Source organism: Pristis pectinata, chromosome 15, assembly GCF_009764475.1.
Source record: "Pristis pectinata isolate sPriPec2 chromosome 15, sPriPec2.1.pri, whole genome shotgun sequence".
Lineage (NCBI taxonomy): Eukaryota > Metazoa > Chordata > Chondrichthyes > Rhinopristiformes > Pristidae > Pristis > Pristis pectinata.
Window position 1 is genome coordinate 20,789,969 of NC_067419.1, and position 24,466 is coordinate 20,814,434.

General features: G+C 39.1%; 2 protein-coding genes and 1 long non-coding RNA gene across 7 annotated transcripts in view; 2 read left to right on the forward strand and 1 right to left on the reverse strand.

The window, feature by feature from the left end:
- The window catches only part of agk (acylglycerol kinase), a 33,073-nt gene extending 31,701 nt beyond the window's left edge, over positions 1 to 1,372 (forward strand). Inside the window, exon 15 of the mRNA XM_052029756.1 lies at positions 130 to 1,372. Within this exon, the coding sequence (XP_051885716.1) occupies positions 130 to 246 (117 nt within the window). The 3' untranslated portion in view covers positions 247 to 1,372. The remainder of the gene's footprint in view (positions 1 to 129) is intronic.
- Positions 1,373 to 4,670: 3,298 nt separating this feature from the next.
- LOC127578150 (uncharacterized) lies at positions 4,671 to 7,454 on the forward strand. Its single transcript, XR_007957485.1, has 3 exons — positions 4,671 to 4,738; positions 6,637 to 6,739; positions 7,338 to 7,454. It is a non-coding gene; the product is annotated as an uncharacterized LOC127578150 (long non-coding RNA).
- Positions 4,732 to 24,466, reverse strand: part of si:dkey-82f1.1 (DENN domain-containing protein 2A) — a 98,424-nt gene continuing 78,689 nt past the window's right edge. For all 5 annotated transcript variants that reach the window (XM_052029761.1, XM_052029758.1, XM_052029757.1 and 2 more), the window contains exons 11-20: positions 22,821 to 22,890; positions 22,651 to 22,728; positions 21,652 to 21,792; positions 20,389 to 20,537; positions 11,430 to 11,607; positions 10,175 to 10,216; positions 9,275 to 9,383; positions 7,428 to 7,667; positions 6,178 to 6,264; positions 4,732 to 5,963 (exon numbers count right to left, since the gene is read on the reverse strand). In XM_052029761.1, coding sequence (XP_051885721.1) covers positions 5,932 to 5,963; positions 6,178 to 6,264; positions 7,428 to 7,667; positions 9,275 to 9,383; positions 10,175 to 10,216; positions 11,430 to 11,607; positions 20,389 to 20,537; positions 21,652 to 21,792; positions 22,651 to 22,728; positions 22,821 to 22,890 — 1,126 coding nt within the window. In that variant the 3' untranslated portion in view covers positions 4,732 to 5,931. The remainder of the gene's footprint in view (positions 5,964 to 6,177; positions 6,265 to 7,427; positions 7,668 to 9,274; positions 9,384 to 10,174; positions 10,217 to 11,429; positions 11,608 to 20,388; positions 20,538 to 21,651; positions 21,793 to 22,650; positions 22,729 to 22,820; positions 22,891 to 24,466) is intronic.

The window sequence follows — 24,466 nt, forward strand, 5'->3', positions numbered from 1 at the left end:
CATTGCTGTTATGTTTTAGAAAGTACTGGCTAACTTCCCTTAATCTTCCAGTTACTTTCTTGAAAGAAGTGTGTCCAATCTGAATGGTTTGTGTTATTATTTCTGTTCTTTCTCTCCATCTTTCCTCAGGGAACTGAAGGTTTCTTCAGTATAGATAATGAAGACTATGAAGCTGTCTCTGTGGATGTGAAAACTGCTTCCAAGAAACTCAAGTTTTTCTGTGACTCCAGCAAAAAACAGCTCTAATAGAGACCTATCAGCTGACATGCTGACTTTTCGCCTTGATGAAATTAATTTCATGCTCAGCATCCACTTTTCCATTCTTGGATTTTCAAAACAGGATAAAGTTGGGAGTGCAAAATGACAACGATGATAAAGAAATGTGCACTCCATCACTATCGCGCCATTCCTTCCCACGACTTATGCTGCCCATTATCATCTTTTCTAAAGGTGCTGTTGACATGAAGATCTGTTTAATAAGATTGCAAGGTTTTCCTGTTAATTTTAACTTGACTCTCATTCTATCCCCTGAAATGTGAGGATCTCCAGCTTGTTCAGAAACTGACCTGCACCATGTTGGGAAACAAATCGAAGCTGGGATCTGAAATCTGAAACTCTGATTCATCAGTCATGTGATGCTGTATAGGGAGTCGATCTATTCACAGGTACTTGTCAAAAGACTGCTTTAGTTCCCATTCATGTGATAGGAATTTCCATTTATATTGTTGCTTCGGAATGTCCTGAAGCACTTCATAGCCAATAACACAGTTTTGAAAAATACTCACTTGTCTACAAAATCAACAGTGGCTATTAGTTTGCATATATTAATGTCCCAAAAACTGTAATGAGATTAATGACTGGTCGATCTTCTTTGGTGGTGCCTTATTTGAGGCATCTCAATGATGGTTGGGACCTGAGGAGATTTCATCGCATTTTTTAGACCTTTGATGACCACCTGAACAGCTAAGGAAGCAGCTCAGCAATACAACAATGTTCACATGAATCAAACTGAAAAACTTTGCATTTATGCAACATGGTGTCAATTCATCCTTGCAGTTAAACTCTGGTGCTGGTGAGAGCAGCACTTGGTTTAAAAAGTCATTTTTATCTGTGACGTATTATTGATTGTGGTTTAACTGTTTTGCGGCTGATGATATCACTGCAAATTTTTGTAAATAAAATTGCTGATTTAATGGTGCACGAGAACATCTGGAGGTTTGTTTGACCTATCTGAATGTTGGTTAGGGAGTAGTTTGTGATTGAGGTTCATTGTAAAATCAGGTACTGTGCCTCTGAAATTGTCTCTGGTGCAAAAAGTTCCTTGTTGTTGCAGTAACAGATTGCCCTTCATTTGCTGCTCTGCCATGTGCAATTAAAGAATTCAAAGACCATCCACACTGTGCTGTGTAAATTGTGCAGAGTTTGATGCTACAGGGAAGCTTGCTGATCTTGCAGTTTGTTTATTGGAAATCATTTTTCTGAAAGTTAACATCCCAAAGTAAATGGACATAGTATCTGTGGAGCAATTTTTAAATGCAATGTCACACATCTAAAAGCAGTATTCTTACCAACATTATAGAGCAACATTCAATTGTCATTGGTCTTGTTGATTCAGAAGAAGTTGGCTATCTAATGAGAAATGAGACAACAAAACAATCTTTCAGTAAGTTTGTTTTGCTCAGAGGCAATGAGACAAAATGATGTGGATCAGGCAATGAAGTTTAATTCTCAACCAGCAGGGTTTTCATTTAGTTTGCTCAGTAACAAGAAACTGCAGATGCTGGAATTCTGAAATATTACAAAATGTTGGAAACACTCCACAGCTTTTGCTTGACCTGTTTGAGAGGAAAAGAGTTGATGTTACAGGTCAATGACCTTGAATCAGGAAAGTGGACCATTGTGCGGAGAGGCAACATTCCAACTTGGTTTTATCTAATCCACGATGTTCAAGTCTGCAATATTACCAGGTACACTAATGAGATTTCAGTTGATGAAATTTAATCTGCAGCCTCTTCCACACCTATACTGTTGAGGTTGGAAAATAATAACCACTATTAATGTATCTAAAGTAGTCTCTCATGCAATTGATGAGAAGTGCAGTATTAGTTAAGGAGGCCTTTATGTTGAAAATCAGCAATCACTTATAATCACTAAAAAAAAAATTAGCCATTTGCAATTAATGACCCAAGAAGTCAGTTGTAGCACATTCTCTATTTCACACAGTAATTCCTGCCTTTATTCAAAATTACAAGTATAATCTTGAATAAAAGTACTATTGAGTCAGACCTGGTTGATATTTTCAGGTAAGAATCTTTTCCCATATCCTACATCATTTTACAGGAACTTTTCAGTAGGAGCTGATGAAAGCAAAGAGAAATGACGCCTTCCTAGTTTTGCCCTGACTCACCCTGTGAGAAAGTTCCTTAAAACGTGTATGTGATTACAGCTTTTTTTACCCACAGGTAAATTCAAAACTCAGCAATATGTTGCAGGACCTCTTTGTGACTGAAATAATGATGAAAGAGAAGAGCTTTAACTCCCACATGCCCTTCCTGGTATTTTTTTCCCAGGAAAAATGGCAAAAGTATTGTTGAGAAATATTATGTAAAAATCTCTTCACTGTCAGTTGTTTGAAATGTGACATTCCAGAGATAAGGTTAGGAACGATCACACAAAAAGAAAAATAGTGAAGAAGCTTGAGTTCATTTCTCACTTTTTTTTTTCCTACTTGGTGCTTCTCCAGGGAATATTTTAGGTATTTCCTGTATAGCACAATGTAGCTGGTGTAGTGGGCCAGCAAGTGTGCCTATGAACAGTGTGCATTGCACAATGAAGAATAAATGAGAAGCCCATAATGGGAGCTCAAAACATGCTTCCTTTGCTTGGATAGGTCAGAGTTCTACAGAGCAGCAAAGTTATTTTGGGAGAGGGTGGACAGGTGAGAGCAGATGGCACATGACAATATTCTACCAGCAGCATGCAGGACATTTTTTTCCCATCCCATTGGAAAGGATGAATTCTTATCTAAGTAGAATAAAGGGCCATTAATTTTTTCCTAGATGATTCATCATTCAAAAACAAGCTAACTGAAGTGCGCTAATGGTCCCAAAATTCCATGCCAAAATTAGTAGAGTTCAAGTGCACAAGTTGAGATGAGCAATTTTCTGTAGCAAACAAGTCCTAGACAACATTTATTCCTTCCTGTGCAGCTATCTATCCTGCTATAGTTTTTGGGGCTTGTGACTTGCTAAACAATAGTCACATGTTAAAGCACTGTACATAATTCACAAAGTATTTTGAAAACCATGAGATTGTGGAAAAAAGGCTATATCAATTTAAGTTTTCCTTGTGCATTGAATATAGTTTTTCAATTTAACACTTTTTAAAAAAAGTCTTTATTGAGCATTCATACCCAAAAATTTAATCTGACAAAATACAAACAACAGATTTTGATTAATTAGGTCACTGAAATAAATAGAATTTTCCTTAAGTTATGTGAACAGATCCCAGGATTTGTAGCATTACACTATGAGAACAAGGGAGCATGTCTGTGAACACTGGTCAGGAGCCATTTTGTTTTGAATATGCTCCTAAAGTCCCCTTTTCAATTCTTAGACAAACCATAATCCTCCTCACTCTAGTCAATATATTGTGGGCTTGTGTATACTCACAATTTTGTTTTATATATACATTTAGCTTGTTTATGCTTGGGTTGTCTCCTACAATCTTTGATTCTCAGCATCCAGGAATCCTTAGGGCCCTTTTTTTGGTAACTCTCCCTCCAGCCTCCCACTATTGTCACCATCTTTATTCAATGCTCCAAGTAACTGTTGCTGTGGACGCATTCAGCAAAACGGTAATTATCCCAAGCAAGGGGCCTAGGTAGTATTCAAGACCATGGTTTATCAGTACATTTTAAATTAAGGCTTCTTGTTAACTAGTCCAAAGGCCTTAAAACCTGCCTCTACTACCTAAAGAGTAGTATTACTTTTTCACAAGCCTTTATTTTAAGGAAAACAGGTGAACCCTTGAGCCTGATGAAGTCATGCAGTGAATGCAACTCAGCACTGGATTTATGATCACTAAGATGTGCTCTGACTAGTTGTGGAATATACTGACCCTCTAACATCTAGCACCAAAGCAATCATAGCTGAGTTTGTCTTTGAATTTCTCCACAGTTGTTTTTTAATCCCAGGTAGATCTGCAGAGAAGGCATTAAGCTCTATTAAAATGCATTCCTCCCAGGACTGGGCAATAGAATAAGGATGTCCTTCCCTATCCAAAGCTGATGTTCATATTTCAATCATATTTAATTCAGGGATCAGGACCAAGGCCAATGCTTTGAGAATACATGCTTATTGAAACCTGAATGTGTATGTAATTAGTACCACACTGCTTTCAAGCAGCAGGGGCATTTCCAAACAATTTAGCATTTCTCTAGAATTTTACTTCACCAGGAGTTTGCAAACTAAAAACCCATTGTGGTCATGTTGAAAATACTGTGTCAATGCTAAACTATTCTTGCATCTTTGCCCAAGAACTACATTACAGTGATTGAACATCAGTGCCCTTTTAACTATATCTGTTTCAATTCTTACAGTTCATTACAATTTGAGTTATCTCAGGATCTTGTAAACATTGTGATAATTATTTTTTGTATAGTACCGTCTCTTATTATATGTCCCATCTGGCAACCTGTGTGGGGTTGAAAGGTCAGCACAGCAACATACAAGCATTGGTAAGCATACCTGATTTTTCAAAATCTTCTTGAGACATTGCTAGAAAACATTAAAATTTCTGAATAGCAGAATCATATGCTACAACATTGTTCCACAGGTGATTTAGTCAGGTTTGCAGCCTGTGGCTAAAGTGGCAATGTTCTGTTTTAAGGCTGGTGTAAGCCAACTCTGTGTAGCTGTAAACTTGATTTTTCTGTACAATGCAATGTACAAAACAAAGCTATAGTCACAAAATCTGTGGCATATTTCCTGCATGAGGGAATTACTTTCTAATGGCATTGACCAATAATTTCAAACTTACCCTGTTAGTTACTGTTTATTAGAGTCAGGGCAGTTTGCTCTTAATGGCAGCCACTACACAGTAATAAACCTTGGGCAATGAACTGTTACTGGGTCACACTTAATTTAAACTGGTGAGATGGCAATCAGTTACATTTTCAGATTTCCAATTGGTTTAAACATGGGCAGATAGAAAATGTCATCTCCAATAACCCTTCTTGTATACAGCACATTGACAGTTGCGTGCTTTGAGATTTCGGTCTTTTACATTGTGACAATAATATACAGGAAGCTCTGCGCCGCTTCATTACACATTTTATACCTCACTCCTTTAGAGCATTGGTCTGTCATCGAGCAGTGAGTAGCCCTACCATACCTTTCCACACTGAACAACAGATAAATGACATCAGTGGTGCATGACTGCATCTGACTGATAGATCAATTGTGCTGTGATAGCAGATCAAGGATAAACCCAAGTAAAGAATCCAAAAATTAGTTTTAAAAAAAATTCACATATTTACACATGTCCTCTTTTATCTCTTCTTTCCCTTCTGGCACTTCCATCTCTGAAAAAGGCCCTCTCCAATGATGTTTTCTCCCTTGTTTCTCTGCCTCATCCAGGAAACTTAAAATTTTACCTGTGGGATGTCACGCATATCAAACGAGAGCAGAAAGCCAGGCTGAGATGACGCAGATTTTAGACAAGTCTAAACGATAAAGAGTCACTGGAACTGATTTCATTCCCCCTCAAGGCTTTCACATTTAGAGTGAGCACAGCTTTGATATAATAGCCTCCTTGTGTCTCTGTGTATTGATGTATTGCCAATTTCAGATTGAAGAACCACCGAATAGAGAAATACAGTGACTGCTGGTTCTAGCCGCCTTTGCCATTAAGATGCTTCCCAAAGGTGGTTTACTTCTTGTGAAGGAATTTCATTTTGCTACCTAGAAATGGACAAATAATTGATTAACTTTCACAATACTAACAGCTGGAGTACCTGTGGAAGAACATCAAACACCACAGAAAAATAGTCTAGCTGCACAAGAAATGGCAGAGTTATACAGGACAACGGCCTGGAGATAAACTACAAAGATTCATTTCTTTAATTCCTTTTGTTTACCTCGTAGAGCTTCACCAATGTTTAAAAAAATATATTACCTAGACCTCTGAGAAATCTGTTCATCCCTCTCTGTTCACTCCCTGGGAGAGTTTCAAGGTAGTCCTGTGCTCTAACCTCAAATAAACCTATAGAAGACAACAAAAGTTAATTGTGGTAAAGATACAAATGTGTCAGAACATGGAACGTAATACCAGTTCCAGGTACCGCCTACAGGCTTGGTAGAATGCTTAAAATATGCAGGCATACATGCTAGGGCACATCCTCGACAAGTGAAATAACAGAGTCATACAGCATAGAAATGCCCTGCTGCCCAGCTGGTCCATTCCCATCTAAGTCAGGCTTCAGTGAGACAAACTTTATACAAATCATAGTAGTAAATGTTCAACAGAATTGATTTTATTCCATTATTGAGAAACTCTGTCAAAATTCAATAGGACTATGGCGTTCAGTAATTTGATATGATGGGTAGCTGTATTTAATGTGTTCTGTTCCCACAGGTACAGGATGATTGGCTGAATCATATCAACCCTTGATGCAAGAGATGCCTGTTCCCCTCTCCAAAAGAAGATTCTATTACCCCTTTTCCACCAAGGATCTTTGGTAAGGGGGTGACAAAAGATTCCCAAAAAAGATCCTTGGTATTGGTGGTTTCAGAATTTGACAGGCCTGGCCTGTTGGGATGCTTTTATATGTTTACACTGGCCATTCATCCACCCAACCTTCTGCTATCTTCTCCAAAGCAAGGGCATGGGTGTGCTGGGATTGGATTCCATGGGATCTAGCTTTAGCCAAGACAAATCTGATGGAGGCCCACTGCTATGGACAATGCCCTTTGCAGTTTAGTTAAAAGAAACAATCCAACTGAAGTGAATATTTCTGTTTGTCCCTGCACCAAGCCAGCACTCTCACTCTCCTGTCAAATGGTTAAAAACAAACAGTTCTGTATCCAAGCAGGAAAGGTGGGCTGTGCTATAGCAGAGGCACTTTGGGACATGCCAGATGAAAGGTACATCATGAAAGTGAATCCTTTCAAGTAACATTTTACAATTACCCTTTTATACTAAGTGTACTGTTCAGTGTAGCAGAGAGAATAGTTTTAGTTGTGACTGAATAAATTTTACATTTGATTACATTTTGTCATGTTTCACAGGGCAATAATTTGTATTGGTTTGATCACATTATTCATTTTTCTATGAAGGGAAACCAGCTGACAAAAGATGTGAATGAGTTAAATGAGTGGCTGGAGAAGAGAGGAAGGAGGAGGCGGTACCATGACCCAAATCTTCACCTTTCACCCCAAGCTTCCTCAGCTCTCGATCTTGAATAAATCCTCCAAACATCTGCGTCTCCATGAAAACTTCCAGAAATCGACGGACACTTTTTGATGAGATGGATTTGCGAAATGCCTCCCACAGGAAAATTCTTTCATCCTTCTCATTGGACGTCATATACAAGGAGTAGTGACCTACTATCTCCACAAAGAAGCGGACAAAAGTCTCAGATACCACAGTATTAAGTGAGCCAAGACCTAGAAAAGGAAATTGGAACAAGAACTCAGCATCTATTTCATCAGAGGGGCTTGGATGTACCCATGAGGATAATGTCTCCTGTGCTTTAATATTACTATTTCTGTTTTTCTGTGTTCATTTGCAAATGTAATAAATGAGGGTCGAGTTTACCCAGCTCAACTCTGCAAAATCTAAAGCTAATCTCGCACTAAATTTTAAAGAAAATGATATCCAAGGGCATTTGAACTATTGGCAATGTGAATTGGATTGAGAGATATGGGGTAATAATTTAGTGGTAGAGCCTGGTATCTTCAAGCATCTCTGTGAAACTGTAATAAGTGTTATTTTTAAAGTACCATTACCCAAAACACACAGGCAGAAATCTTAAGGTTTCACATTGTAACTAGAGAGAATTGATAATGAAGCTGGAGGATATTTAGAAAGCATCACTGAATGGAGAGAATGTAATAGTCTATAGAATCAGGATGGATGGATACTGCATTCGTTCTCAATTACCGACTGCAGGTTTGATTTCATTTCCTTGGTTCCAGTTCATTTTTCAAACGGAAGTTACATCTGAAGGGATATGTTGCTTATTTTTCCCTGAATCCTTTGAGGAAAAGGGAAGGGATTTTATTTAAGGAATATGAGCCCAACTTAGTCAAAAATCAGGGGAGTACAGATTTAAGCAACTATCAAAAAAAGGATGTTAAAGGAAATATTTTTACACTAGGATTGTTATGTGGAATGCATTGCCCCAAAGTATGATAGAAGATGATCCAGTCATTTAAAAAAAAATCAACACTTTCAGCTCAGTTGAGAAGGAGTAGTACTGTGGGTCTGTCATCTCCAACATCAGCAGTGGTACAGTGGGCCACAGGGCTTCTTTTTGTTGTTTCGTTCTATGTGTATTTCTTTCATTTTCTGTTTTGTCTTATCTACAGATTATCTATTACTAATTTTTTTTTACCATCTACAATAATATATTACAATCTGCAGGAACTTGCAGCATGGTTTTGGACAGTCTCAGATTACAAACAGGCTGGTACCAGAGTGGTGACTGAGTACAGTGGCAGTTAGAGTGTAGATTCAAGCCCCACTCCAGAAATTTGAACACAAAATCTAAGCTAAAATTTCAAGGGAGTATTACATGATCAAAGGTGCCATCTTAATAATGAGTTGTTAAACCGATGCCCTGTTGGTTTGTCTATGACGGGAGAACAAATTTCCATGGCATTATTTGGAGGATCATGAGAACTGTTCTCAAAATATTGTGTGAAAATGAAGCACTAAAGCAAATCATCTGGTCATTATCACATCCAACAACCCAAGTATCTGAGTTAAATCCCAAATATTTATTGTCCCATTGCACATAGACAACAATGGTGGATCATGTTCAGAACTTGTGAGCTTGCTTGCAGCCTAGCTGAACAGAATCGTAGGGTAGGTTATTTTGGAACTCAACTTTGCTATCATCTAGTTTGACATACTGGAGTATCCTATTGCCTGTGCCATAAGCTGTACCTTGAATTTCTGTTATGGTATTACTGTTCTTTATCACTCATCAATCAATCAGCCACCCGTGACTTCTGTAAATGCATTAAAAGAGGTTTCTGGATTCCCTTACCATCTAAAAGAGTGTCCTCCTCTTGACTGACCAACTCATTACGCATCTCCAAAACATGCTCCAGTGCCACCTGCAGTTTACGTGGTAAAATGGAATCCTCATCATCCACCTAATAAAAGTAAAGGAAACAAATAGTGAATGTTCACGTGAGCAAACACTTACCATTAAGATTCTCTGGCAACCTCAGCTACCATTCATGAGCTCTGTGTTGTCAGTAGCTGATCTATACACTGCTCAGGGGACACTGCATTTTTAGAAGTGCAGTCATTCCAGTTGGGTGCTAAGCCTAATCTAACATGAACACTTAAAAATCCTGTCCTTTTTTAAATAAGTGCTGGGAGTTCTCTGAGTCTTCAGCAATATTTATCCCTCAACAAAATCTAGATTAGCTGGTCATTCCTATAGGTGTGTTTTGTGGGACTTGCTACGTGAACATTTAATCAGCTGCAGCAAATGCCAATTAAATAGAAATGATTATACTTAAGATATGCTTTATCACACATCACTTGCAAAATGTTTTGGGACTCTGAAGCTAAATAAGGTGCTTTACAAGAACAAGTTTTCTTGTGCCTGTGCCTGGACTGAGACAGTGAGGCTGGAGTCATTCACTAATTGTGCCACCATTCTATGGGGTTGATTTTGTCTGTGTGTTTTTATAAATCAGAGGCCAGTTTTATATCTCTCCCATTCTTTATTTCCACCAACTTCAGATGGCACCTTTTCTTACAGTATTTTATGAAAAGCCTTAGTGGAAAGTTTTGTCCCTCATTCATGCTTCAATGTGGGATAGTTTTTTTCCCCCAACGCATCATGTGGAATTTGCTACATGCATAGTTCCATTCTAAGAATCAGTGAAGGAGTTTCATCCTATCACAGTTTGCAAACAGAAGTATCACTCACCTGCCTGAGAAACTTGTTTGCCCCAAGATTAACTACAAGCACCTTAAATAAGAAATAAAAAAGACAGTTTCATTCCACATCTTAGATCTCAGACACAATGACCATCAAACCAGTCAACAAAAGTGACAGAGAAAAACAAGTTGTATTTTGTAGATAATGAAAGGTTAATTCAAGATTTTCCCATTCACAAACCCTGAGACCAACATCCCTGGGAAGTTGGTTGGTTAATGGTATGAACAGGATGAAGTGAATTGAAGGTGCATCTCAGAGACGGGTTTGGAGAGGACACATTCTTCAACTGTAGGAGGGTACTATTGGTAGCTGGACTGAATTCAAACCCAGGTTCCTAATGTGATAGTATGCTAATCTCACAATACATGGTCCTCATATCATTTTAGCTCTTTAATGAAACAAACAATGTTCCTAAGCAAAAACAGAAAATGCTGTAAATATTCAGCAGCTCAGGCCACATCTGTGGGAAGAGAAATAGAATTCAGATTTCAGGTTGAAGATCTTTTCTCAGTTCTTTAGTCTTTGACCCAAAACATTAACTGTTTCTCTTCCCATAGATGCAGCCTGACCTGTTGAGTATTTCCAGCATTTTCTGTTTATAATTTAGATTTCCATGCAATGTTCCTAAGCACTCTGGAGAAAAGGAGTACAAAGAACAGGGAAGCCACCTAACCTTTTTTACTCATTTATTTAGGCAGAATATAAAGACCCAATATACAATTGGACCTTAAATGAGTCCAAAGTTTTATGTCTATTACAGAAATTCCAATGTGAATAAAAAACTTCTTGATATCACTCTTAAATTCTCCTTTCTTATAGTTTGAAGCTATGACTCCTTGTCCTTCTCAAGCAATTTATTTAAAATTAAACTTTCAGACTTACTGTACCTATCTTGTACAAGATAGCCATTGGGACATTGGCAATCAAGGCCAAAGGGGCCAAATTTCTCCCATCTTTCCAGTTGGCTCACCCCTTTGAGAGTTTGACCAAACAAATGCCACAGCACTGCCTCTGATGAGCAAATATCTCATTTCAATGAACTAGACTCAGTACTCAAGGTGTGGTCTGACCAGAACACAATATATTTAGCTTGCTGTCTTGGCTATGTTGTTAATTGCTGTGCATTGATTGACTAAATCTTCTAGGTCTCATTCAGCTTTATCCTTAATTATTACAGCACCATCCATCAAGTATTCACTGTTTTCATTCATGGAATACCGCTGAATAAAACACTGCTTCTTACCTCTTCGAGTGGCAGATCCTTCAGCTTGGGCAGGGAGCTGGAGAGAAGTCCTATCAAAAATGGAGTTGGAGAGCAGGCTATGTCAATCATGGATGGAGGTAGAACAGGGATGTAGGTGTGCTGCCAGGCAAAAGGATATAGAAGTGCCATCACTGCATGGCAGCACTTGGATAGGGTACTGCAAGAGGAGAGAAAAAAAAACTGGTGAGAAATTCTGTATCCAGTGATAAGCAGACCACTGACTCCAAACACAATTGCTTCTTCAGTCCTGATAAACACATTACCAGCATCCAGCACGGGTACACAGGTTTCAGTACTGCAGTGTGCTGGATGACCAAGATGAAAATTATTACAAAATAGATCTTTTAACCTGGTATTTCCATTTTTGTTCATCAAGATTAATATCTTGGTCAATAACATAGGACTACATTAGGTTTCAATTTGTAAAATTAATATTACTGAGAATACCAACATGGTAACTATTAAAAATCAAAATAACTTTCTGCAACCTCCAACGGCACAAGTGTTAAATTGGAAAATGAGGACTGGGATTGTGACACATGATTAACATTATCCAGTCAACCATGTGCCAAGTTCCCCACCCATAATCATGATCCCAGCATCCAAACAGTACCCAAGCTGTTTATAAATATAGTGCGTCACCACTGGTACAAGTCTCCAACATCAGTTCAAACTGCCTTATGCTGAGCCACAGTTGAACATGGTCAAGAGCAGACACCCCGATTTTCTATTAAGTGTTTGAGTCCTTAATAGAGATGATAGGATTGGGGATGGATGTCCTCTACCCAAAGGGGACCAGGACATCCTCCTGGCACACAAACAGCAGTGGCCAATGCCAAGGTCATTGCCAGGAGAGGTGGAACAATCCCACAAAAAGCCTCAGGTGGCACAACTGGAGTCCCCAACCCCAGCAGACTGTCAAAGGTTGCTGTTGTGAATGGCATTATTCACTTCTTTTATGTTTCTTATATTCAGAAACATTAAAAAAAATCAGTTGAAATTATTTAAAATTATGTATTTTTAAGAAGCCAAAATAATAAATGTTAAATCATTGTTAATTAATTAAAAATACTCAGAAAAATATAAAAGGTAAAAACATCAAAACTTCCCTTTTTAATGAAGATTGGCGACCCCATTCAAATGAAGGGCGTCATTGCTCATGCACCACCCATCCATGGCTGATGTAAAGTTGAGAGGCAGACTCAGAATGCATCCAGCCACTCTGAGACTTAAGGAGTCCAGGAGCAGAGTGGGAGGTGAGATCTCCTGACCTCCAGTGTGTCTCCAATCCAGGTGTGCAAGTTGAAGGTGCGTTGAACGCAGGGGGTATACAGGGGGCAGTTCTGTAGAAATGCACAAAGAGGCACAATCTTGCCCATTGATACAATGCCAAAAGAAGTTCAATGACCTCACATGTGCAGTCAAAAATCAATTGATGTATCTTTATACACTATCTTCCATCAACTGACCACTTGTGTCTCACCCCTCAACTTACTTAGTAACAATCCTTATTAATCAGACCTTGGACCAAGCATTTACTTGGCCCACTGCACTTAACAAATCTCCAAGCCACACACCCAAACACAATGAATATTCACAGCTGATCAACTATGATAGGAACAACAAATAAATTGTAAGATATTAACATTCCTCTCTCTTGCAGTACAGAATGGTGCACAGTCAATGACAAACTGGAGAGGGGGCATGTGTGGGTGCAATGTCTCAGTATACAAATAGGATACACAATACAAGTGTAGTCAAGGCAGTTTGAACCACTGGGGTGCTACAGTCCTGCTAAATCCTCATGCTTGTGTTGCTTGGAAATCAAAAAAAAACTGCACATGCTGAAAATCTGAAATAAAAACAAAAAAAGCTGGAAACACTCATCAGGTCAGGCAGCATCTGTGAGGAACAGACTTTAATGTTTCCCACTTCTAACGAAGGGTCAGATCTATCCAGTTGACTATGTTTGTGAGCGTTCCATGCTCCAACCAAGTACCAAAAAATGGAAAACATCCCTTTCCTTGCCTTTAAATACTCTTTAAACTAAAGAATGCACAAGAACATTTAAAAAGATGCAATAACTTGGTGATATAAGCCACAATAAATTCAAAATTCAGATCTTTGTAATCTAGGAACAAGCTTAAAAGTTTTAATGAAATCAAACATATGATTTTACTTCATCATGTTTATGCAATAGCTTGAATAATAGGCATCTGGGATGAACATAGGATCCAACATGTCACAGTCAATAGAATACAGTTATCTTAAGATGCTGCCACTACTGTTGTTGTTAGACTGGGCCATTATCCTGTAAAAATGAGAGAGATGCTGCAGACAGTTCTCTGGATATGGAGCCAATCCCCTCTGACTGAGAGCAATCACTGATGTTGGAGAGGGCTGTTTGCTGTTTTTTTTCCCTTCAACTCTCTTCACTTAAATGCGTCATTAGAAGTGGGCAAGATTCCCAGTGAAAGGCCAAATTGTGTTTCTAGCAGAGTTAAATGCAGTGTTTATGTGACAGTGCCTCAGGATATGGTGGACAGCAAAAATATTGGAACAGCTGCTTTCCATTAGATTCTGGAACTTGAAAAGAGTGAACTCAATTTGGCAGAGCTAGACTCCCTCCCATCTCCCTGAGCCATCAGCCTGCCTCACACAGGAACTTAAACCTACGAGGTATATAACATAAATCAACTCTGCTTAAAGTAGTAGTTCCTCCCTCACAATCTCTAGGTAATGTTTGGGAGGGGGCAGGGGATCCATTGAAATTTGAAGTTGTGGTGATTTATGATTACCATGTTTCTGCTGGCTATGTAAGAGTTGGCAGATGTCACCAATAATGTAGCAATGATGTGATAGCCGCTCCTCCATTACGATCATCATCTCTTCTGGTCTGCATACTTATACATTTTTCAAGTTACTTTTCTGCTTTGCAATCTTTGCAATGGTATGCTTCTCAGCTTCATACTTCTGTTGTGACATCCACTTCCTCTGCTTCAGGTGGGCTGCCCTCTCAGGTGCCACTTCCCACACCCTGGTTGAGAGTAGCCTGGATAGTGCCCCATTTCCAGCTGCTCACCTCTGGAAACTGCACTGAGAAAGACTAAGAATCATAGAGGGCGCCATGCAGACTCAGGCAAAGTTTACTTGCATTCATCCTGTGTAAAGCAGATAATGCTTACATACTCATGTCCTGCCATCATCTGACACAGCGCCAGGAGTTACCTCTATGGTGGGTAGCAAGCAGCTCCCTACAACTTCAGGAATGGATCAGATTCCAAGTACTAACAAGCCACCCAATAAACCCATACACGCAAGTAAATATCAGTACAACCGTCAGCAAGGACTGTACTGCCTGAGAGTGGGGTCAGGGTAAAGGAATCAAAGGGAGGTGAAGGGGGAGGGCCAGCGAGCAAAGAGAGTAAGTTAAAACCATGAACATCTTTTATAGTGTAGATGAAGTGAAAATGTTTCAATTTGTGGAAAATCCAAAATAACAAATGATAAAAATGAAGGGTCATTGTTCTATCCAAGAAGGAATTCAATGACAACATTAGAAAGTAGCTTGAGTAAGGAGTACGTTACCACATGAAGTGGTTGAGCTGAACTGGGAGGCTTGTCATGTACATGAGGGAGAAAGAAATAAAAAGGACATGTCGATGGGGTAAAATGAAGTGGGAGAAGGACCGTGCAGAGCGGTTGTGGGCTGATTGGTCTGGTTCTCTTCTGTCTGAGTCCATATTTCTGTCACTCGTTTTACTGTGAGACTGAGGTTCTACTTCCAAGCTTCGTTCCATTCTCCACATGTTTTGCATTCCACTTTCAAACATTCCACTTTTAGAAATGCAGAAAATCATTTCTGCAGATGTTCCAGGAAGAAAAACAGCAGCACGTTTTCACATTTGAAAGGAAACCTTCCAATCACCCCAGGTTTAAAGGCGTCACTCTGGTTGCTTCAAGCCAGTTCTTCACAGCCTGTTCTTGAGTCAGGATTAAGTGAAAGGGTTGGCAATCTCCTGGCGAGTGTAGTCACCGATTATTGAGTATTAAGATAAAAGGCATAATACACATGTACAATTCATCTAATTAAAAGCAAACTGCAATGAGCTTTTGGGAAATGAACATGTGTATATTAACATGATAATTCAACCAGAACCAATTCGATCTGAGATGTTATCAGTGTACGTTAGGAACAGCTTACAACTTTAAATTTTGAAGCAGTGTTCTAAATCTGAAGAATACAAACCTTGTTGCCTCTATATTGGATTTCATGTGATTTAATTGGGGCCTAATTTTTTCATCATTCTTTATCCTGTACCTCTATCTTAAATTTGATTTGCAGAAGGAGAGCTCAGGAAGACCGAGGCTTCATTTTAATGGACAATCAATTGAAGTGAAGCAGTGGATAGAGAAAAATAATTAGCAGTTGCAAGCCCCTGATGTTTGGGGAAAATGGAGCAGTTTCTCTCAGTATAATACACATTCCTGCTTGGTAATTGTTTCTTAAAAGCACTGATGATGCCAAACAGCTCTCACACATTTTTCATTACCATCATTTTCTGTTTCATTACCATCATTTGTGTTCACTTTGCCCTTCTGCTGCTTGGCTGGCCGCACAACTTTAACTTGTTGATTTTTTTTTCACTCCTTAAGGCTTAAAATTTGAAAGAAAAACAATATTCATACAGCTTTACAAGTGTTGGGCTACATTCCATAAGCGAAGACGTTCTGGTGATTGATCTCCTTTATTGTGCCCTAGAAGGCATCTTGTACAGAAGATTTTCATTGTCAGTTTCAGATCTCTCAGACTGCAGCCAGATTTTAATAGCATCGCCCCTTATAGAGTAAAATGAAACCCATTTGAAAAGAACCCAACTGGACACCAAGTTCTCTGGAGCCTTGATGAGGTTTCCATAGTGATGAAAAAAAACAGATATAACAGCATTCCTTCCAGACTCTCTAAGAACTAACTTGAGCCTGGAATGTGTGACACATCAGTGATTATCGTTTGAAGTGATACAACTAACCAACAGACTTTAAAAGGATCTATAACTTAACAGCAGTTTACAATTCATTCTTTTTAAACTGGGTTTTTATTCTTATTTGCATTTTCTTCACCATCTAAAATATTATCTTAAATTTCTTTTAGTTACTACCAGTAGCCTGGAGTTACTTGCTTCAAAAAAAAACAGGTAAATACTCCAATTTGGAACACATCCCAATCTTCATGACAATTCTAGAAAATGATACTTTGGTAACAAAACAAATATAAAAAGGACATTAAACCAGGGGGACTGGGCCCATCAATAAAGCTGAATGGACCAACTATTCCAAAATTTGCTTGCAAATTAAGATAGAATCACTTGCTGGGAGAAGCTATAAAATAGCAACAAGACATTTGCTCACAATTTCTTTTCAAGCCTTCCTAAGTGAAAATGAACCGATCTTGTTTAATTCTTCTAGGTACGTACAAAAGTTGAACCATTTACAGGGAATACATGAGTTTTAAATCTCAATATTTCCCTCTCTCGAGTTAGGAGGTTGGATGGTTATGGTCTTGTGGTTTATATCAATTACTTAGACTTAAACATAGGAGCCATGATTAAGATGTTTGCCCAAGAAACAAACATGCTGTATGGTGGGTAGTGGGAATACAGCTGTTAACTGCAGGAATAGATAGATAACAAGATCAAGGTGGCATATAGGTTACTTCACTGGCTGAAGCACAGCATACAACAGCAGGGTGGTCATACTAGAACTGAATGAAATACTAGTTAGGCCACAGCTACAGTACTGTGTGAAGTCTAGGTCACCACAGTGCAGGAAGCAGGAGATGCAAGATGACATTGTCAGAGCTGTGTAAAAAAAAGAGAAGACTGAGTGGAGATTAAATTGAGATGTATAAAATAATGAGAGACAAGACAAGGTGAACAGTTAAGATTATTTATGTTGGTATAGAGAGGCCAACTTGTGCTAGAGGAACTCATTGCCTCATCCAAATGATCCCTGGGTTGAGGGGGGTTGGCCTTGAGGAGAGGTTAACCAGACTGGGTTTATACACAGTTGAGTTGAGTTTGGAAGAATGAGAGCAATTTCACTGGAATATACAAAATTCTTGCAGACTTCGTAGCACAGATGCAGGGATAATGTTTTCCCTGGTTGGGATATCTAGAACCTGGAGTCACAGTTTCAAAATACAGGGTTGGCCATTTGGATGAGATGAGAAGTTACTTCTTCACCCAAAGGGTAATAAGTCATAGGAATTCTCTGCCCAAGAGGACTGTGGGCACACACTCACGAAGTATATCAAGGACAAAGATCAATACATTTTAGTCATCAAGGGAATCTAATAATACAAGGTTAGTACTGGTAAATGGCATGGAATTAAAAAATCCAGTTATAATCTTATTGACTCAAAAAGGCAGCCTGAGTGGTCATATGGCCTACTTCTGCTCTATGTATGTTCTTGACAGGTACTAGGGATGCCTCAGTTTGCAGGAATCAGTGGAAGCATGTTGATGGTGGGATTTATATAGCAATTTGGAGGATTTCCAACATGATACTTTGAGGGACAGAGAAATTACAGGTTAGAAAGAACACCCTGAGCCACTGAAACACAAATGTTGCAGCTTTGAATCAGCCATGATCTTACCAAATGACTGAGCAGGATTAAGGACGGCAGGAGTGTGGTGTCAAATGGTTTTTTCTGGCTTCTAGTTCTTATGTTCTAAATTAGCAAGGATAAATTCAAAGTATTTGGTTAAAGTTTTATTACCCAGAGTGTATTGTGGGTATGGACATCAGTGAATTTTGAAAAGTGAATGGATGAGTATTTGACGAGCTGTAACCTACAAATGTAATGACTGAGAGCTGACATGCAAGCTTAGACTGATTGCTTAGAATGGTTAGTTCACTCTCTCCAGGAACTGCAGACAATGGATTGGCTGGTCTGTTCCTCTGCTATTAGTCCCCATATTTTCTTGATTGTTCTAGCAACTGAGATAAGACAGATGGTAAACGCTACAAAGTCCAGGCACTGGAAATGCATTATAAAAGGACTATTTACTGCAAACCAGGGTGTATGATGGCTGGAAATATTACTTAGATCTGCACAGGGTACGGAGCACACATTTGTTCCCTTGATTACCAGCAGATGCACAAGTGCTTCTGTTGAAGACTATTTAGCATTGACTGATGGATATCCCAAAGGTACAAACAAGTGGAAAGAGGGTGTCACTACTCCACATCAGCAAGTATTTAAAGACTACCAGATGAAGGGGAGAAGAGATGGTTACAATTTTAAAGAAAGAAACACACTAAATAAATCTGTCTTGAATTGACACAAATAACCAGATCTTGACTGATGTTCTGGAATGACAAGCTATGATGATCCCAATGGACTGGTTATGTAGACAGAAAAGTGAAAATAAAATTCAAACCTTTATTTAGAAAGGCATGGGTTAATCAGGAACAGTAAACATGGGTCATTTAAGGTTAGGCTCTGTCTAACTAGCTTGACTAAGTTCTTTGAGGAGGGAAGAGACAGATCAATGAGGATGTAATCTACCTGAATTTTACCAATAAAGGCTCATTGGATCTAAGGGAGAATGGCAACTTGGATCCAAAGTTACCTCAGTGTCAGAAAGCAAAGGCTAATGGTTGAGGTGTCTTTTTGCAACTGAAAGGCCATTTTCATTTGGGTTCCACAGGGTTCGGTACTCGGTCCCTTGCTTTTGTTTTTAATATTTGCTAATGGTTTAGACCTAAACACAGGGAGCCCGATCACGCTTAGAGATTGGCCAAGTGTCAGATAGAGAGGAAAGTTTTAGACCTTTTCCTTCACTAGATGTGTCAAAAGAAGCAGAAAATAAGAAAACACCAAACCTCATTGCTTCAAGTCCTTTGACCATTTCATTACACTCACTGTTCTTTAAATAGCAGCCCAGAAACATACAGGCAACCCCTACATAATGGCAGCTAAGGTAATGGAAATTTGCCCTTCTGGAATTCACAAATCACTACAAATAATCTGGGACACAAAATAAAAATTTGCTCTTATAAAATTTATGTCAAAAAAATAAACACTAAATTTATTTTCCACTCGCATTTCTGTACACATGCCCCGATAATGTGGCCTGAAGGAAAATCGTGATACCGACTGTTTTCTAAGAACACAAGTTGACCCCAAAACGCAGGGGTCGCATGTGTAGTCAGGAATCAGAATCAAGTACATAGGGTGATGCAGTAACTACTGGTGGGTCATGAGAAGTCATCCCTCAGCTGAAGAATCTGGAGACCCTTCGCTTATGAATCCAACTTTTACCATAAGAGTATATCTGCAATACGAAGCATTTGTACACGCAACTGCGTAACATATTCTGGGTCAATTGAAGTTGGCCATGGATCACATTATAAAAGTGCAGGCCACACAAGTGGCTACAGCAGCTTCAGGGACCTTGAACCTTTGACAAGGACCAACAAGCTTGTATTGATTTCCATGTGTAATCAGACTGTAATCAGAATCATTGTGTACGCAGCAGGAGAATCCCATTTGTGATTGGGGTTGGATATTGAAAAATGTTTAAGGTTTCACTGATCTATTGCATTAACTTTCACCACATTAAAATTCTTCAGTGTACTAATACACTAAAAGCCTCTCAGAAGTCTTCTCCGATTCTTACAATTACATTATACAAGATGTCACGACATGTAAAAGTGTTCTGTATATATTAGACATACACTCCATACATATTAGGTAGTATATATTCCTAATGTTCTGTTACTAAACAGCAGAAGGTGCGATTTGGTGCATTTAAGTACAGTATATTTTTCAAGGTTAGGGGATGACAGCTGTTCACTGATCATAGAATCTCATAACTGGCTTTCTTTTGTCCATCAAATTTCATTGTAAACAGTAACAATGAGTACTATTCACCTGAGTTTATCTGCTGTGAAAATCACCCTCCTCTCCAACAGAAGGGAAGCAAAGACTTTAATCAGCTGGCGGATGCTCAGTGAAGAAAAAAGACACTCGAAGTCCACATGTTCTAATCGGGAGTCCAGGGGCCTACAGAGCTGGATCACCTGAAGAAGAGAGGCACCAGTTAAATCAGTACATCAGCCAACTAAGGTGCTGCCCTTATTGGCCTCCTGCTTTATACTGGCTGGTTTAGCTTGTGGAGCAGGCAGGAATAACCCTACTCTGAACCTCCATTCAGAAATCTGAACATGTTTTTCTACAGAGGATATTGACTTCAATATTATAGCTACATAATTTCAACAGATTTTGCAAGTGGCTCTTGTGCCTTGAAAAAAAATGCAACTTGAAATATCATAAAAATTAAGAATTCCTTGCCAATAATTGTCATCAGAAAACTAGTATTAACATACTACTTATTTTATTTCAGTACATATTTCTCTCTATATAGAGCATGTTACCGTGAGATTAGTTCAAACATGATTTCCGAGCAGGAGTGGTACGTCCTGTGTTGCATTTAAATATTATCTCAAAGTTACTCAGAAATTTAGATAGTTCCATGGAGTTGTCCCATAATGATGCCTTAGAGAATGAATGTTTATAATCCTCTTAGAGATGGATGAATTTGCTATGAGAGGAGCAATAAAGATGTAGAAGTTGCATTTAAAGTGAAAGAAGTTGTCACACATCACACTATTAGATGAGCGATGTCAATAGATTAATAAAAGCTAGTTATGCAGATGTCAGAGTACTGTCAGTGGAACATTCTAGCCTGTAGACAACTTGCAAAACCAAAGTCATTACAGACTTCTGGGTTACCCAAGAAATAATTATTCTGGAATCTGACATGCTGAGAACCATATTCTAAAACATTTCTCTTTGTTTTCTTTGAAAACTTTAAATGGATTTCAAACTGGAAGAAAAAGAATTGAAATTTTCTGTTGCATCCAAAGGGTAGGCTGTAAATGACACACTTTTCTCCTATGTGATCCTGCACATAATACTTATATTCTGCATCTCAATGTAAAATTTGAAGAAAACCTGGAAGGGAATGTCAGAATGTTAGGTGCATCACATGAAAAAGCCATTCTGCCTAGTTTACCTCTAGGCCAACATCCACTTTCCCCACTGCAACCCCTCAAAACATGTATGTGTTCTTGGGTAACATAAAACAAAGAAAAAAAATTAGGAAGCTGGAGAAGACCTGATGTTTTCCCTCACCTCATTCCCTGATCCTGGAAGGAAGTTTCTGACAGTGATGGTTCGCCCTGGAGCAGGGAAAGGTGCTTCCATGATGCTTCTCATGAACGGCTGAACAAGAGCGGGAGAAATCACTCGTCGTTTCTCTACCTCATCCAAGATCTGCCAAGTGCCATCAAAGATCAGAAATGGGTTAGTCTGATAACTCATGGCTGGGCTAAACAAACATAGACATAAAAAAAGGTAAGGCATAAAAGCTGTAACATTATCAAATAAACCAGGACTGTACAACCCAATACATTTATAGCTTTGAAATCAATGGTCTCTCAACTATTGATATTTAATATTGCTGCCCTAATATTTTGTTTCTGTGTGAATATTATGACACAAATACATTCTATTTGGCAGAAAGCAGTGAACCGTCAGGTAGTGGCAGATTGGGTTTAACGTTATAACTGAATTGGATATTCAATGGACACTGGTGAGACAGTATGTGCAGAGTTGCAGTGGATAGTTAAAATGAAACACAATGGTCACTTGGGTTGGGCTTGAATGAATTCAAATGTGAGCATTGTTATCCCAGTTCACTTCATACTCAGATAAGCAGGAAATACACATCAAAGACAAATAGAAAAGATTTATGGATAACATTAAAACATATTGACCTTTTATATCATGAAGTAGATGGTCAAAAGGCATAACTCACTGTATCCTTCCACCACAAAAGATGCTCAAGGGTTTAGCCAAGCAAATAGGATACAGGCCATCTAATAAAAGTTTGGATTGCTACTAAGATATGTGCTTTAACATTTTTAGTCCTTTTAACAACTGTGAAAAAGGCGAGATATTGAGATGTTTGGGGGTGGGGGGGGGGGGTGGTGGCAGAGGTGGTGAGAGGTAGAACACCCAGGCACCAACTCCAGCAATATAGAGAGAAGATGGACAAATAATGACTCAGCTTCTCAGTCTAAGGGAATTCCAGTCAGCCCATTCTTAACTAACATTGACTAGCACCTGTACCTTGGAGAAGAGGTTGAAACAACCCAACCGGCTGACAATACAGTAAACCTCCGGCAGACGTTTCCCCTTCCCAGTGGGCTAAAAGGGGAAAAAAGATAAAACATTTAAAACGTTGCCACTCGATTTATAACCATTTTAATCTTTGATAAGATTTTCAGTGGGGATCCTACCAACAGGCGCCGGCAATATCCAAATCGTCTGCTCCCATCTTCTCCAGTCAGGACAAAAGAAAAGGTTTCACTGTTACGGTGGAAAACAGGGTCGGTTTGTTAAAGCATTCCAAGCTGTTGCACATCTAAAGTAAAGAGGGGCGAGGAGCTTTGCAACAAGGTACTGCAACTGGAATTTTGGTGAACGCTAACATGGGTGGCATTCAGATTCATCAAGACAAAAAATCATCTACACAGACACACGTACGTACACCCTGTGGTTATCAATGCCATGTGCATTATTCAAGGCTTCACTTCCTTCAGGTAAAGAAATAGAGTAAAGTGCTTCATATGACATACTGCCTTGCCACGTGGCTCTCAATATAAAACATCTTCATTGAAGTACGTCTTTTTTTAAATTAATTTTTGAGTGGTTGGGTGTCCCTAGTAAGGACAGCATTTACTCCCCCTCCCCAGATGTCGAGTGGGCAGTGCTAGACTGCCTGCTTGAACCACTGGTGAAGGTAGTCCCACTGTAAGGAGTAGGGATTTGGGTAGGGAGTTCCAGGATTTAGAAAGGCAGGTACATTTTTTAAAATCAGAATGGTGCATGACTTGGGAAAAAAACCTGTTGTCCCTGCCTTTCTTTGGTGGAGGTTGTGGGTTTTGGGGTGTCGTTAGAATAGCTCAGGCAAGTAACTGCAGCACATTTTGTAGATGGTATGCACTGCAGCCAGTGTGGTGAAGGAAATGAAAGGTTAGGCTGATTAATGGCATGCCAGGCAAGTGGGTTGCTTTGTCCTGGATGGTGTTGAGCTTCTTGAGAACAGTTGGAGCTCTCCAGACAAACGGAGAGTATTTCATCACAACCCAAATGTACCTTGTAGATGGAGGGAAGGCTCTGGGGAGTCAGAAGATTTGCCACTCGCTGCAATATATACAGCCTCTGACCTGCTCTTGTGACCACAGTACTTATCTGGTGAGTCCAGATGTTTCTGGTCAATGGAGGCCTCTGAGATGTTGATGATGGAGGTTTGTCAGAGGTAAAGTCATTGATTGTCAAGATATACTTACTATACCCTACACCATAAAAATGCACCTACCCTAGTGGTCCATCTTTTGCTGCAAGTTTTAATATTCTCCACAGATAAAAGTGAAGTGGTTCAATATTTCTGCTTAAAATGCCAGCAGTGGGGGATTTCTCGACTTCCGCAAAGTTGACTGTCAGAGCGCAGAGCACTTGACAGTGGCAATCAAGTCCAGAGTGGAGTGCAGTTTTCCAGCAAATAAAACCATACAAAGATTGCAAATCATAGCACTGGGAGGATAACTGCTGAATTTGTGCCAGGTTACACCTGGTGCTGATTCAGTGATCCCTTCATTTCTATAGAGGATTAGCTATGAGGGAGACAGGGAAGTTAAAAGTAATTTATATTCTTAGATTTTATTTAAAATATTTGGACGTTTTAAGGTGTTTTAAATGTCTTCAAGGGTTTTAATTTTTAACAAATTCAAAGTTTTGGCAGCATGCTTAATTTTTCAGTCTTTAGATGTTTGCAAATTTCAAATACATTCATTAGAATTCAAGCTCTTTAATAGCTTTGATAGTTTGTTTAGCCTGCAGGCATGAGATTACCATTGAACAAGTCCTGCACAGCTCAATACCT